The sequence below is a fragment of the Rhagoletis pomonella genome, unplaced genomic scaffold (assembly GCF_013731165.1).
Source record: "Rhagoletis pomonella isolate Grant_MI unplaced genomic scaffold, Rhpom_1.0 Rhpom_scaffold_00030, whole genome shotgun sequence".
In the NCBI taxonomy this organism is placed as follows: domain Eukaryota; kingdom Metazoa; phylum Arthropoda; class Insecta; order Diptera; family Tephritidae; genus Rhagoletis; species Rhagoletis pomonella.
In genome coordinates this window covers 335470-351989 of record NW_023458584.1, presented here as the reverse complement: position 1 = coordinate 351989, position 16520 = coordinate 335470, and the positions used below count along the sequence as shown (strand labels likewise).

Genomic DNA, 16520 nt, shown 5'->3' with positions numbered 1-16520 from the left:
CTGCCTGAGATACACATACTTCGTCTTCATCATCATCGCTCTCTTCATAGTTTTCATCATCCTTTTTATGGAAATATTGTCCGTATACGGCACTGAACTCCTCATCAACACTCATGTTTCATTTCATGCGAAATGCGAAGACGATAATCAACAGAAACAGTAAACGTCACTTCTTCAGTGTTACTTTTTTAAATGTTCCACACTAGCAACTTACACGATGAACTATAATAATATTCCGACCAACAACAACACTTGCTGGACCAACAACAACACTTACTGGACCAACAACAACACTTACTGGACGTCCGGCGCGGAGAACAATTAACGAGATAATGAGAAACTGACGAAACGAGTTGCTAACTTTTAACAGCTTTTTCACAGAAAACTAGTTTTCGCACGTAAGCTCCCTTTTCGTAGACCAGGTCACATATGTATATTGGTTATGAGACAACATACCCTGCAGGGAAAGCTACTAGTTGTGAACCAGAATGCTACCAGTTTGTGTTTCAGCCCAACTAGTTCACGTTGTGTCCTTTTCCAATGTTAGCGACTGGTATATTTAACATGGCGGTGTCATAGGAGATGTCAATTGTCCGCTTCTGCATCAGCACGCTACCAGTAGAAATACTAGTAGCATCATACCAGTTGACGGGATAGACTCCCTATTCATCCCCCGTGAAAAGCATAAGTATGTAATTTTACTCGTGGCGCTGCAACAGTGGCAATGGCCGACAGAGTAAAGGTTTGGCACGTCAAATCAAGAGATCCGAGTTCGAATCTCAGTGAGCGAATCTTTTTTATTATTTTATTTTTTATTTATTTATTTATTTATTTATTTTTTATTTATATCTCTTGTAATTTTTAACTTTATTGTCTTAAAAAGAACAAAAAATTATTTCTTATTTTCATTTTTTTATGGTATTTGAGTATTTAGGTTTTTTCCAAATGAAATGAAATTTATGTACAATTTTTATTTTCTATTTAAATTAAAACAGTTATTTAAATTAATTTACTTACTTACGAACCTGAGATCTCAGAACCAGAATCCGGTAGTCTTCACTCGACGCCACAGCCGAAATTCGTGATGAAAGCAATTAACCGCATTTTAGTTTTGGTTGTCGCTGATCGCATAAGTTGTTCGAATTCGCCGAAATGGTAGGCCGTCGCTTTAGCACATACTAGTTAATGAACTAGTATTTATATTGGCTGGTTTGGCATTTCACTCCGGGGAACTGATATAATTATAGTCCATGACGAACTGGTATGACTTCCCCATTTAATACGTTTTCGAACTAGAATTTCTACCAACTAGTTTACTTTTTCTACGAGGAACTGGTATAATTATGGTTCATAACGGACTGGTATGACTTTTGTCCTTAAATAATAGTTCATGAACTGGAATTTGTGCATACTGGTTCAGCTCTTCACTGCAGGGTAGATACATATGTAACGTAAGTTTCACTTCTCCAGTGTAGCCCGGGCGCACTTACTTTTTTTTTTTAAATTTAGTTCATTCTTCAACAAAAATCATACAGCTAAATCCCTGTTAAAAAGTCGGAATGGGTACAGAATACCGCTGATTGTTAGCCATTTTGTTTTGTTGACTATTTCGCTCCTTTTCTTCCAAACGAAGTATGTTCGCTAATTTTTTTGAATGTGGAGAAAAATGCACAACAAACGTCAACAAAATAAAAACAGATTGCCAAAACTTAACAGTATTTTGTAGCTTCATTGTGCTTTCTAATACTAGAATTGAATGGAATTTAAAATTCCATACCCAAAAGATTCTGAATAGGTGAAAAAGTGTGGAATTTTTATGAAACTTTGTTGATTTTTGCAAAGCTTAAAACTTTGGATTGACTTGTAAGTATTGTCGCCCGTATACCAGAAACATGAATGTGTAAAAATGAAACTGAAATTGTAAAATAAGTGCTTTCCATGTGCGTATGGTATTCTTTGTTTTTGGTATAACATAGAGCATCCAAAGGTTAATCAAGTCAACCCAGTAACTCAAAACTGATAAATTTGCACATTCTTGCTTCTTGCATGAGGGCGACGATATAATTCTAAGTGTCGTCATCAAAGTAACGAGTAAACTTCTATTCGGTATATAACTGCAGATTACATTTGAAATTGAAGTGTTGAACTTTTCTCTCTAAAATCGGCTCTAAATATATCTCAGTGCCCAAGTGTCGTAACTTAGTGCATTGGGTATACATTAGGGTGGAGTGAAAAAAATTCGATTTCTATCGTAACATGCTTCCATGCTTCCACCGTTTACAGATCGGATAGAATTTAGGGTCGCTTCAAGTTATGACGTTTTTATACTTTTTTTAATATTCTCAGCAAATATGAGTACGTATATGCAAAATAAAATATAAAATAAATTTTTTTCTAACATTGTCACGAAAATTTTCCACAATTTTTCAATTTCGAAATAGAAAAATTTGATTTTTTTCTCCACCCTCGTATACACACATTTCAATCACTTTGTCGTCTGTATTGGTTTTCCTGCCACAACACCATAAACCAACGACTTTCCAACTAAAATTCTTCCTCATCACTCTTCCGCTGCTGTTTGTTTTAATTGATGTCCTCTCACCAAAGTCATTTACTTAATCCCTCATTGCATTTTAGTTTGGATTTTTGCCTGTCGATTGGTTGCTTCCATGAAGCATCAACAAGTCAGTACTTTCAGTGCTTGTATTCCTCGCCTAAGCTTCGGCTGCGCTTGCCTGGTTTGAGTGCAAAAAGTATTTCAATTATTTAAATAAGAAAATATTTGTTCTCCGGTTTATTTTGCTTGTTTGTTGTTGATTTACTATGTACATTCCGTGCTGCTCAACTGCAGGCCAGCAGTCACCTAATGGCATACCAAAGTGACGCGTCTATTAACCAAAGCTACTGACAGTACATATAATTTTAATTATTTTTCAGCCAGTGATAAAAATTTAACTTACGCCTTTGTAGCAAATTGTGCAACCATAGGGCAGAAGCTATGGGAGCACAAACACATTACATATACATTTTCAATGCACTATCTAAGCCAAATTGGTTTAATACTTAATACTCTACTCTAATTGACGTCACAGTGCATTCGGGAATTAGTTGAGATGCTTTCCGAATTTGAGCACTAAATTCTTTAGACATTTAAGTAATTCTTTTCTACATAGTTTTTTAGTGAAGTGATGGCTCATGGTCTTTTTGGCAGATTTTCTGAGTGACGTGCTAATCTAATAACACTTTAATGGATTTGGTATGAATACAGAGCAGCGGATAGTAGAGTAAGTTCTTTTGCAAAACGATAAATGTAATATTTTTTATCATAGCTACATACATGTAGTATGGTTTGCTCCACGTGCATTTGGCCGAGTCCGACTAACACCAACTGAAAATAGTTAGAAACCTAGTTTTGCTCTTTTCATTGTCTTTTCATTGCAGGTAACCAACGGGTACCGCGTTGAATACTTAGGACTTAAGCGGTTGGGTCCATTCGTACTTCGTGACCGAGTCAGCTGTGCCGCTGCACTTTAACTCGCTGCACTATGCCCATGTCAACAGCAATTATCGTTGTATATCGTTGTAAGCTCACACTGTTCATCGCTTTATTGCTAAGTATTCGTCAGTATATAGTCAGACGGTGGGACATCGCTGCCGGCATCATCGGCTGGAGGCTCGGGTTCATCTTTCCTCTTCGATTCCCTATATTGGCCCACCAAGCTCACGTATGACCCTTTAGGCACATCCTATTCTCTCTGCAGCTTCGTGCAATTTCTCTTCATACCACCTATTCTTTCGGGCTCGCTGAAATCTCACTACTTCTACGGCGGCATGTAATGAGCGGGAGAGGTCGTACCGCTGCTCGCGTATGTCGGTTTGTTGAAGAGTACTTTCAGATAGTGAGTCTGAAAATCTAGTGCAGGCCTTCCCAAAGTGGGTGACGCGGCACCCCAGGGTATGCCAGGGTGCCGCTAGGGGCTAGAGTATACTAGTGGTGTGGGCAAATTCTTTTGACTTTCCATACACAACGCAAGTGGTTTGATCAAACTTCAACATGGCGGCCAAGAAATCAAAAAAATGTTGATTTTTATTAAAATTACCTTCAGCGGCTCGCCAAGCCCCATACACAACACAAATAGCTTGCAGCAAAGAGATATTTCGCTCTTAACCGTAGTTCCCCAGTACGTCTTGTCAACGTAAAATTTAATCAGAAAATTTTCAGAAAAATTGCCGAAAACGTACCCTTTTCACAACCACTCTCGGTATTTTGTAGACCCAATCCGCGTTTCATCCACTTTTCATCCCGTTTTCGGATTAATTTTCGAATTTTTTGCTGGCTGGGCTGTTCTCGTAACAAGTCCAGCAGCTTCGCGTACGTGTATATATTATTTATTCCTTGGAACTTCACAATCACACTGTCAAAGAGCGAATCGACGCAATTTTAGAGGCAGTCTTCTCGTGTTAGTGAGGTACCCATTTGTAATGCAAATCGAAGAAGAACGAAGTACTTCAGACTTACGCCACTAGCGACGAAATTTTTAAAGCTATCGACAAATTTGTACAGAACGATGGTTTGAAATGGGGTAAGTGTGCGGATATTTGCGGTGGTTGGAAAAACGAAACGGAGCAATGTTTAAGATGAGGCAAGAGGCAGAAAATGCCACGAGAAGTCACTGTATGATCCCTCGGTATTCCCTGGCGACTAGGAAGCGGCATCTTCCCTAGATTTAAAATCCGTATTGGATGACGCTGCGAAGATAACAGAGGCCTGCGAAATTGAAATACATCTGTAGTTTTTTCTAGCACGTCGAGATTTTTTTTTACTGGTGACATGTTTATTTTAGAATTTCTAGCAATTTGCATGAAAACCCCATAAATAAACAAAGTAATCGGAAAAACGTATGTAACTTCGAAGTTAACGCTAAGAAAATTGATAACATCCGGTTTCACTAGCAATTTCCATATAAAATTCAAAAAATTTAAATCATTTATCACTTAAATTGCTTTCGTGAAATTGGCTGTAAAAATTATTTTCTTAACGTTAACGGGCATTACCAGCGTTAACTTGGAAGGTTTAGAAAAACCATTATCGAATAATTTCCCAAAATGATGGCTTCAGCTGGATAACAAACCCGTTTTCATGTGACCCGAAAAGTAAACCTACTGAGATGACCAATTAAGCCTTTGAAAACCTTCTGGACATCAGTGAAGACAACACTTTGATTAATAAATATCACAAAGGGAGATCGAACATCGAAAGTGAAATTAAGAGCTATGCAACCGTGTCGAAATTTTCTTTGAGAATCGAGTTTTCTGTCGAACATAATTTTGCTTTCGATGGTGTAGCGAAGAGTTAGAAAATTGTTAAAAATGTATAATTTTGCATTTGTTTTTTTTTTTACTTTAAGGCGTCTAGACACTAATTTAATTTCCAGCTCCAAAGGCTGGTTTTACTTGTGAAAGAAAACCCCAATACTCAGTTGGCACGATCTCTGAGAACAAAATCGTAAGCTGTTTATAGGTTCAAAATATTGAAAACTAAAATATTTTAAATAGATTTGGCTCACAAACTCACCTTTAGATAGTCGGAAGTTTTTAATAAATCTGTAGTCAAAATTTCTTAAATATATTTTATGTTAAAAGACTACACTTAAACCCTCTTAAACATTTTCTACTCCTGGCCAGTTTACCAAGCTCTCAACCTATGACGAATCGTTGAACCAGAACTCCGTTGTACTCATTTTTACCACGTTTTTATAAACTCGCTCTCCTTTTTATTTCATTTTAATTTGCACAAGTTTACATACTTATGTATAAGCACACTATTTAGTTTGCTCGATTTGTAAACAAAACTTCTCAGCGGTGAAAAATATACTATTGTAAACAACCTAACCGAGCGAAATTTACATAAGCGCTATTCTTCATCGAATGAGCGTCATAATACCAAATGAAAATTCGCTCGATCAGCACTTTCGACCACAGTCGTATGCAACTCATAATAGGGGCCTTACTTTTACATTTCTAAGTTAGACTGCATTTAATACAAATGCTTACATAAACAAGTAATTTTTAAGCAAAAAAAAAAAAAAAACAAAACCGATTTCAATTCCCATCTAAGAATTTAAGATTATCGTTAATCTATTCATGATTCAGTGATCGGATTTAAACCAAATTAGACCACTTGTCAGGTAACACGGTAATCGGTTAACTTAGCGGTAGCATACATAGAAAAAAATAATAAAATATTCCGACGAATTGATAACCTATCCGTTTTGTGAAGTCGGTTAAAAAGAAATACACCAGCAAGCTCTCAGCGTCAAATGATTTAAGGGTCAAAGCTGCCAATAAACTTAAAGGAAATAATGAAATCATCAAAACAATTTCAGTCCTCACATTAAAGCTAAAGGAGCATAAAGTTTGCATTGTGTTTTTGTTTTTTTGATTTCGTTGGCATTTGAAGAGTAGGGGTGCCGCGAACTTTTTTTAGCTCAGCAAGGGTGCCGAGGTGAAAAAAAGTTTGGGAACCCCTGGTATAGTGCACAGTGGCACGTGCATTTAGTTATTATCAACAAAATAGTATGTAGTAGTTGTTTGTGGTAGTGCCCACCTCTGATCAAAAGCAATTGTTATTAGAGAAAGTTTTTACGCAGCATATTTCAGTAGAAGTTTGTATGGACATTTTGTAAATGCATTTTACCTTAATTGATCAGTACTTCTACATTTACTATTCCATTTAGATAATCAGCGACTTATTACTTGTATTTGTAGTTTGACATGCTTACCGAAAGAAACTTTTTTTTTATTTTGTTAAAAATTATTCAAAATTGGCAATATACATAAATTACTAGCTCTTAAACTACTAATCCGTTTTTAAAGATTTGGTTTAGTTTAAGCTTTACTAGTGTGAGTAGAAATTTAAAATTGGCCAATTGTGTTCAAATAAAAATTGCAATTTAATGAGTGCATTTTTTTTCAGACAGCAAAAACTCTAAATTTGTCTAATTATAACTCAAAAATTATTTTACTTTCTTATTTTTTGATTTCATATTCGGTTTCGGCGGAATAGTTTACATTAAAATTCACATAAAAATCTGGTAGGTCCGCAAATTTTTTATTACTGAAAACTTTTGTAATTAGTTCCCTTGAGTAACATCAAAACTTTTTTAATGAGTTTCGCTTCATTTTCCAAGGTAAACTATAAACAATTAAGTTTTTATACAAATCATATACTCATATATGGATTAGTGGTGCATCAATTTCCTTTATATACTATGTATATTTATTATATATAACACATGCATATATTTTCATATATTATCTAACTATTCAAATATTCAAACCTACTTTCAGTTCCGCCCATGATTTGGATACAAAATCAATTAGTCGGCGCTGCTATTGGCCAGAACATTACGCTCGAATGTCAATCGGAAGCATATCCGAAATCCATCAACTATTGGATGAAGAATGACACAATCATTGTGCCTGGTAAGCAATAATTTTTATTACATACATATGTGTGGATGTAGCTATGTGCCCAGCTAGCACATTTGCCAGACAAATTCTGATTTCAGTTAAGTCGGAAAAATATCTGAATAAAAAGTTGACTATTTGGACAAAATTTAAACCGAACTGTTTAAATTCTAAACCCAACATATGTGCTCTCTTTTTTCAACTTGGAAGGTTTGTTTTTGAAACTGTTTAGAACTAAAACCGAAATTTTTAACCGTGTAGCACGACCTCTAAAGTTATTTATTGTGCGTGGCTCTCCGCCTTAAATGGGATGGCTTTTAACCTTCCTATACCCGCGCGTTGGTCTGTGAGACCGAGAAAATGATTTTACGTAAATTTTTGTTTTTCCAGAAACTCTACAAAGCTGAATTTACTGCTAGCTTCCGCTTTTCTTGCAAGCTCTATATTAGTGTTGATTTGGCGTTTGCACTAGACAGGCGTGTTGGTGAATTTTATAAAAATTGGTCTGTGGGACCGACGCGGGTATATGTGTAATTTTTTGTGACTACATGCCGACAGTATTTTTGTTTGGAACATGCTATTATGGTGTGTCCTGAGTGTTTCCGTAAGGATAATGAATAAGATAGTTTGACGTTTTTATAGCAAATAAATATTTTTTAAGCTAGAAAAGGCATTTTTTGTTTTTTTTTTTTGAAGAGGTAAAAGCGTAAGTTTTCTTTTTAAGGCAGATTTTTACATGAATTGCGATATGCCATGATTTTTTATTTCAAGACTAAAAACTAATATAATTTATAATTTATGTATTGTCCAAGAAGTGTTTCTAAGTTATTATAACTTATTTTTATTTATGTGAATAAAAAAATATGTTATTGTTTTGTTTTTGTAGTACTTAAGAAAAAATTATCGATTTTGATGGCTTTTTTTGTTAATCACTTAAAATCAATAAAATAAGTGAATACAAATTTAATGCGTAGTTTTATTTTTTATTACATCTACGGGATTGAAAAATAATAATTTGTTTTTAGTTTTGTGTGAAAAAACTAATATTTTATGTAGTTTGAACTTTCGGTCTGTGAGACCGTGCGCGGGTATATGTGTTACAAAAATTAACGCGGGTATAGGAAGGTTAATGTAGCCTGGCACTTGCAAGGGCGCCTTGTTCCAAATTTCAAATGGATTTAGTGAGCTAGTCTGCGCCCAGCGAGAGCGTCACATTCATAGAGAATGTGTTCTGGAGTTTCTTCGTCCAGATCACAAAAGCGGAAGACGTTTCTTTCTGAGAGATTAATTTTATTGTGGTGACAGTTAAGGGAGCAGAGTTCCGCGTAGTAGCCAGAGAGAGTTTTGAGGTCCTCTCTACTTAAATTGAGTCGTATCTTTATTCTCTGAATAATATTATTTTATTTCTTTAGAAATAAAATTTAAGTAGGAAATTTGGCTACGCTTTTATTTTAATTTTCATTAAGTTAAGTACTCCTTAAAGTTTTTACTAAATGCAAAAACCATTTTTACTCCCCTAAGCCAACCCAAAGCCACTCAACACAAAGCACTCAGCACGAACGCTTCTACGAGTGACCATCCGGCTTACACACAAACATGTATAGAGCTTTTGAAACAGAAAGTGCAACGGACGTTTAATTAACATTTTGTCAGCCATTTTTAACCGCATTCAGGAATACGAAGAAGAAAAAAACATACACCCACACACACATATGTACAGAAAGCTAGTAAATATACGGACAAATAGTAGTTGCAATGAAAATCTATACAGAGTTGGAGAAAAGTCACAAAAAGCGACACGCACAGAAAACGAATGAGAAATGTATGTAGTACGTGCAACGAGGAAAGAAGAAGCATAGTTGAAAGCTTGAAAGATATGAAGTACTATATAGAGTGGGGAAAAGGGGGCGTAGAGGCAAAAGAGTAGTACACAACAAAAAGTGGAGACAGTCAATCAGTGTGCGCTGCAATTGTTTAAAAGGATCCACTCAAATCGTAAAAGCATCAGCGCTGACTGACGATTGCCGAGATGATTCAGCTACAAAAAAAAAAACTATAGTCAAAATAAAAATAAATGAATGCTAAAAACTGAAAACTTACAAGAGCGTTGGTAAATAAAGAAAATGGCAAAAACCAATAGTGGTCGAATGAAGAAGGCAGCACAAAAAGGTTAAATGGAAGTAGTTTGGTTTTTGCACTCACAAAGTGACATCCTCAGAGTGAAAGGGATATAAAATGGAATGGTCAAATGAAGTGTATGATATGTATGTTTGTATGTACATAAATATGTATGTACATATGTATATAGGTATACATATAGAATACAATTTTTAAGGGGCGCAAAAATAAAATTGGTAGTACTGTCTAAGACAAAATTGAAAAATTATTAGCATAGTAATTTTATTTATTTAAGAAAACGCAAACAGAGCAAGTTTAAGAAGCGATATTTTTAAAAGATCTTGCTTAAGATTTAGAAAGTTTATACTAAAGTTTATGTACGCAGGTATGAAAAAACTCGTAACTTCTACAGTTTTGGTGTTTCCATTCTCAAATTTTTACAGCGTACTCCATAAAGCTTGACAAATGTTCAGGTTGAAAAAATGATAAAAATCAAACATGATGAAGTTAATAAAAAAAATAAGAAATAAAAAATGCGATTTTTCAATGCATACATTTTGATACCTTAACTGATTTTTTCCGACAAATAGTTTATTAACTGCAAATTAAAATAATTATATTTTTAAAAAAGAAAAATAAAATAAGTTCCTAAAAATTACATAAATGAAAAAAATATATAAAAAAATATATATTTAAAACAAGTCATATACAAATTTAATAGTACCGTTAATTTTTTCATGATCCAAATATTGGATCTAAGCCTAACTAGTATTGGACCACCTCTGAGGTACCATAATAATATTTCTCAGTCCCACAGAATTTGTTTTGATAACTTTTGATTCTGAAATTTTGGCAAAGCACGGAAAGCGGGTGTAATTTTAGCCCGATTTGAGTGATTTTGGGAGGAGTTGCTTCAGTAGTTACTGATTTATCGCAGTTTTCGTGTTTCTGTAAATTACCGTTATATGGACGAATTGATAACCTCCCCCTTGTTTGAAGTCCGTATTTTTTGGTGATATATCTTTAGAAGTACTATACATCTCCCCGGATGCGCCCCTGTGCCAGCCTATCATTTTTATTTACTTTACCACATTCCATTTTGGTTACTCTCACTCTGACGAATTTGAAGTCGCATGCAAATAGAACTGACAAAAATTCAAGAACTTAATGCATTTTTGTGGTAAAGTGACATAAACGCACGCATGGAAAGTGAATATGGAAATACGCCTGCATACACATGCCCTTTTGCAACAATGTTTATATACATACATACATATAAATGTATATATAGGGGGTGTCGGTATATTAATGTACAAGTCGAAATATCTCTAAAATTCGCAAGCATATCTGTTTCTCTTTATCAACAATATTTACGTACACCAGAAATTTGCAATGGATTGGATAACATCTGATTTAAGCAAAAATGTTTTAAAAAATGAAATACTTATTTATGTAGGTTCAGAAATTATGTTATTTTGTTACACAGTCCAACGAAAGATCAATATACTCAAAAACTAAAATCGCTTTGAAACGACTTAATTACACTGATTTTTAATCCAACAATCGAATTTGTTTGGCCATCTCTTTTGCAAATACATTCAGCCACAGTTCACACACTCATTAAAAATCAGTACATTTAAAAAGCTATAGAAAAGTAACTCGTACACTAAGAAAAAAGTGGCGTGTTTTTTTTAAGAAGCGTAATTTAAGGTTTTCCCATGTTAGCGATTCGATATTTTTGAACAGAAAAATTATTTTTCAAACAAACTTTTGTTGGATCGATCACATAGTGGTGTTGTCTAGAAATTGTCATCAAAAATCAGTTCAGCCCAATAATAAAATTTCAAAAAATGCCACTCTGTAGTTTGTGAAATGTTTGTTCGACCGATCACAGGATGGTACTGTCTAAAAATTCTTGTAGAGAATGAGTTCAGCCCAGTAAAATATTTCCAAATAAAGCCACTCTGTAAATAGCAAAAACAAATTTGAACAAATGTGCAAGTCGCGTAATTTGGCTTGATTCAAGGCGAATATTTAAAAGCACACTTCCATGTTGTGCCTGTAGCTGAGTGCGCAAAGATGCTAGCTACAATTGGTTGCAGCCAAGGGTGTCCAGCTTCAAGTGTCATTGGGCGGAATATATAATTTAAATTTTTTTGTTCGTGTTTGTTTTTTTTTTTTAATTATGAAAAAATATATGTGAAGTGCACAACGAAATCGTGTTGAAGCGAAAAAGTCTCCAAAAATAAATATGTTTAAAGTAAACAAAAGCTTTTTTGGCATAAAATCATATGTGCTTTTGTTTAAAACTAAGACGATATGGTTTATTTTTTTTTTCTCAGTGTAGGAAAAAATTAACTCGACTTTGGGACTGGTGAACAAAAAAAAACAAAAACATTTTTTATACAGCGTAATTACTGCTTCAAGTAAATACACATTTTCTCAAAGCCTCAAGTAAACTAAAACAAAAAAAACAAGTTTTCTACTACAGAATATTTATATCGGAAATTTTCATTTTATTAACCCTGCTTTGATAACCTACCTCTACGAGACGTATGCTCTTTAAACTTTGCGCTCTCTATTGCGCGAAATGAAGATGGTATTTCCACTTAAAATCAAAGATATTTCTAAATGAAATGCATTTAAATAATAAGTAAATATTAAAAGCCTCCATATCTTTGAAAAAAATTGTCATACGAATTTTATTATCATAAAATCAAGGCAAGCAAACTATGATATGTCTAACAGACGTACAGCAACTCTAGGTAAGATTATCAAATCAGGGTTTAAATCTCGTTTAATGTTCTCTTAAAATTTTACTCTAGACGTTTATCTACCAGATAGACCTTGAAAAATAAACACAACAGCTACTCTACGCACTGCAATCAAACTGATGTCCTGTTTGCATATCTGCCTTTTAGTGGCGGAAATCACTTGTAGAAACAAACTTCTATTCAACAATTGAAATATTTTATTCATTCTTTAGCTTTGCTAAACTTTTGCTTGTCAGTCTCAAGTATACATTTAAAAAAAAAATGTGTGTGTTTTCTAGTTTATATGCCAACATTTAAGAAGCTCAAGAAATAAATTGTCTTAGTCTCAATTCCCTTAGCTCTTTTAAAATATTTTCTCTGCTATAAACATTGCCGCTTTAAGCACTTGGAAGCACATACATACATATGTACCTATTTAGGTGCATACTCGTACTTACATATGTATATGTATTTACATGCATTCATGACTATCCTGACAACGTACTAAATACATACATACATGTATATGTTTATGCACACACACATGACCGTCTCCTTAAAAATTTTATTTTGCTAATGTTTTAGCTTTGGTTAGTGTTGTGTCTTTGTCCAGTTGACAAGCTGTACAAGCAATGTCAACGTCCGGACAGACACGTGTCTTAGCTGGCCACTTGTTTGGTTTGTAGAGATACTCGTAATCTTGTGCACTTGCACGCATTTGGTGCGCTCTTAAAGTTTTTCAAATGATTGTCAACTTGTAAGCTTTCTTTGGCTTTTTATTAGAGTGCACACAAGTAGATTGGTTTTTGTTATTTTCTAGTAAAAACATTTTAAAAGGATTAAGAGAAAATCGCAAAAAAATAGTTGCTAACAAACAATTGCAGTTAATAGGAGCTAATATAATACAAAATAAAAGCACAATGCACCTGAGTCCACATTGCGAAAGTGAATCGTCCTTCGATGCCGCTCTAGTACGTTTCATACCAGTCTTACTATTGCAAGGATATATACTAGGCTGCTTCTTAAAATGTCAACATCGAAATTTTGTATGGAACATCCCTTCATTTCGGTCTACGTTCAAAACTAAGACATCGAAGAAAGTTTAAAGTTTTTCAAATATTTTTTAGGGTGGCTATCAGGGTTGGAAAATGTTAAAATTCGGCAAAGTTTATTTTTTTTGTTTCATTAAAAATTTTAAGAAAAACTGTTTGAGCTCGGAAAGCCCATATTTCTTAGCAGTTTTCAAGCTAGTGTTTTTCGGAACTCAGGAAAGTGTGAAAAATGCTACATCTATTACAAAAAATTTAAATAAATGACCCTCTTTGGAGCTTAATTTTCCACGACGCATCCATAGTGAAAATTAATATGGACTGCCTGAGCTCAAAACGATTTTTTTTTATTTTTTCAATGGCAGCAACTTTAATGGCAGCATATTTTAATATTTTCAACCCCTGGCGGCAGCTACAAATTATTTTAAAATTTTCGTGGATGTCTTTAATTTGCAGGTGAAATAAAATGAAGGGGTGTCCCATAAAAAATTTATTTTATTTTTTACATTTTAAGAAGCACCGTAATACCTACACTGCCATTTATCACCCACAAAAACCATACGTGGCTAAATTTTGAGAAAAATCTGTTTGAAATTGGATATTGTAAAAGTAAAGGATAATAATTTAAATAAATAATTTAAAAAAAAACTCTATTTTCACATTTGTTCCTTTGACTTCAACATTTAATTTTTCTTTTTCATTTGCTTTCTTTTTTTTTTTTTGAGTGGCTACTGGCGGCCGCTATTGCTGAGTGGTTCTACTCCGTAGAACCTGTGTTTGATACCTGTTCCAGGTAACATCTAAATTATAAAAAGCTTTTTCCGACTACGGTCGGCCCGCGGCAGTCAATGGCAAGCCGCCTAGTGTATTTTTGCAATAAAAAGTCTTCTCATAAAATCCGTTTGTCATTTGGAGGAGGCTTAAAATTCTAGGTACTTCCATTTCTGTAACAACATCAAGACGCAGACCACAAAATGAAATAGAAGCTCGGCCAAACACTTAGCAAAAATGTAAGCGCCGAAATATTATTATATTTTTCCTTTTTCTTTTATTTTGCTTTTTCATTTCCTTTTCCTCTATCTTTTTTTCATCTTTTAACTTTATTTTTACCTTACGTATTTCTTTTATTTTGTTTTAAACTTCATTTTTTTATCTATGTATCTAAATATATTTTTACCTACCTTTCTTAAGCTATAAATATCAGCCATTCCTGACAGGTAACCATAGTTAAGGAAGCCCAATTTGTTTCACATTTAAAAATTTGCCTGCAGGTACAATTGTGTAAAATTTTTAAGTAAAAATTCGTATATCCAACTAACTAACCAACCAACCATAAATTCATACAAGCACCACATACAAATGTATGTACATTAGGGTGTTCCAAAAATGCATGTGGAGAAGTAAAGTCGGAATTTTTATGCTTTCACACCCTAGGATTCTTCTATGCCGAAAAAAATATACCCCAACCCCTATTTTTTATTTAGTCAAATCAAAAAATATTTAGAGGTCGATCAAAGCGCCCAAAGTTTGCCATGTATTTTATATGGGGGAAAAACAACTTTTCGTAGAAATGGTATAAAATAGTTAAAAAACAGAATTTTTATACCAGAAAACTAAATTTATCTGCAGGAGATTCCCAATAATGACACCCAATTGTTTACTTAACCATTTTTCGATCGCAACTATAATTTATAGGTCCGCCAAAAACCCAAAAAAAAACCCGAAAAATGCAATGGGACGTTAGTATTAAAAAATGGTTAAATAAACAATTTGGTATTATTATTGAAAGTCTCCGGAAGAGAACCAGAGTTTTTCGATCGAAAAATATTGAGGTTCAAGAATTCTATACCATTTCTACGAAAAGTGGTTTTTTCCCCATATAGCAATACATGGAAAACTTTGAGTGCTTTGAGCGACCTCTAAATATGTTTTTGGAACCAAAGTAAAAAATAGGGGTATACTTTTTTCGATATAGAACAATCCTAGGGGGTGAGAGCATTACAATCCGAACTGAACTGTTTTTCGACCACCCTAATGTACATACAAGCGACGTCTGTAGTAGCTCAAAGCTCGACGTTAAGACATCTTCATTCACACAATTCAATTCAACCAGCCAAATAATCGCTCAGCTAGGATATACATATGTATGTAAGTATGTATGTATTTTTGCACACACCTTTGCAAACTAAATACAGCTGCACAAGCATAAATACCTGGCAATGAGTAAAATGATCTGCGCTTCACTGCACTTCTTGCCAAGTAGTACATACCCTGTAGGGATAACACGAACTAGTGAACCAGATTTCTAGTTCAGTACTAGTTCTTTATTGCCAAAAACGAACCAGTCCGATAGTAGCTAGTTCCGCACCAGTCCAAAAGCAGTGAAATGTGGTACTTTCACTAAACTATTCTATTTTAAATTTTAAAAGCAGGGAAGGTAATCATTATGAGTAAAATAATTTAAACAGCATTTCATAATTATTTTATGAATTATTATTGAGTTTTATTTTTTCGTTTAAACGGAAATAATTATTATTTGATTTTTATTTTTGGGATTACAAATAATGATTAAGTTATGATTTTTATTTTTTCGCGCAGAGATTATCATTAATTTTCAGTTTTATTTTTCCACTTAAAAATAATGATAATTTATAAAACTGAAAAGGCCATAAAGACGCAGCCTACTGAAATTTGTACCTGAAAAGTTTGGGTCTTATTCCTTTTATAAGGGTGCGGCTACTTCTCAAAAGGATATGTCGGTTATCACGCTGGTATAGTTTTTGAAATGATTAATAATCATTATACTTAGTGATTCCATAAACAAAGGCCAAGATCCTGAAAGACAATTGAGAAAGGCAATGCAGTTGCAGAAAAAGAGGCATTTAAAAAAAAGTGTCAAAATAATTACCACTTTCTCACTAAATTTATTTAAAAATGCAAGCCACCAGAGCTTCCTTTTTTTTAAGAAAAGACAAATTAAGTTGTTTTATGCAATCCACTACAGCTACGTTAATACAGTCAGCCAATAAAGTTTAGGTACAACGAATTTTTTACAATACGGGCAACTATTTTTTTAATATTTTAGTTTTCGGTAATTTTATATAAAATAATAATAATAATTTTATATAAA

General features: G+C 33.8%; 1 protein-coding gene across 1 annotated transcript in view; it reads left to right on the top strand.

The window, feature by feature from the left end:
* Positions 1-16520, top strand: part of LOC118749671 (muscle, skeletal receptor tyrosine protein kinase-like) — an 81402-nt gene that overhangs the window by 18608 nt on the left and 46274 nt on the right. Inside the window, exon 3 of the mRNA XM_036484470.1 lies at positions 7351-7485. Coding sequence (XP_036340363.1) covers positions 7351-7485 — 135 coding nt within the window. The remainder of the gene's footprint in view (positions 1-7350; positions 7486-16520) is intronic.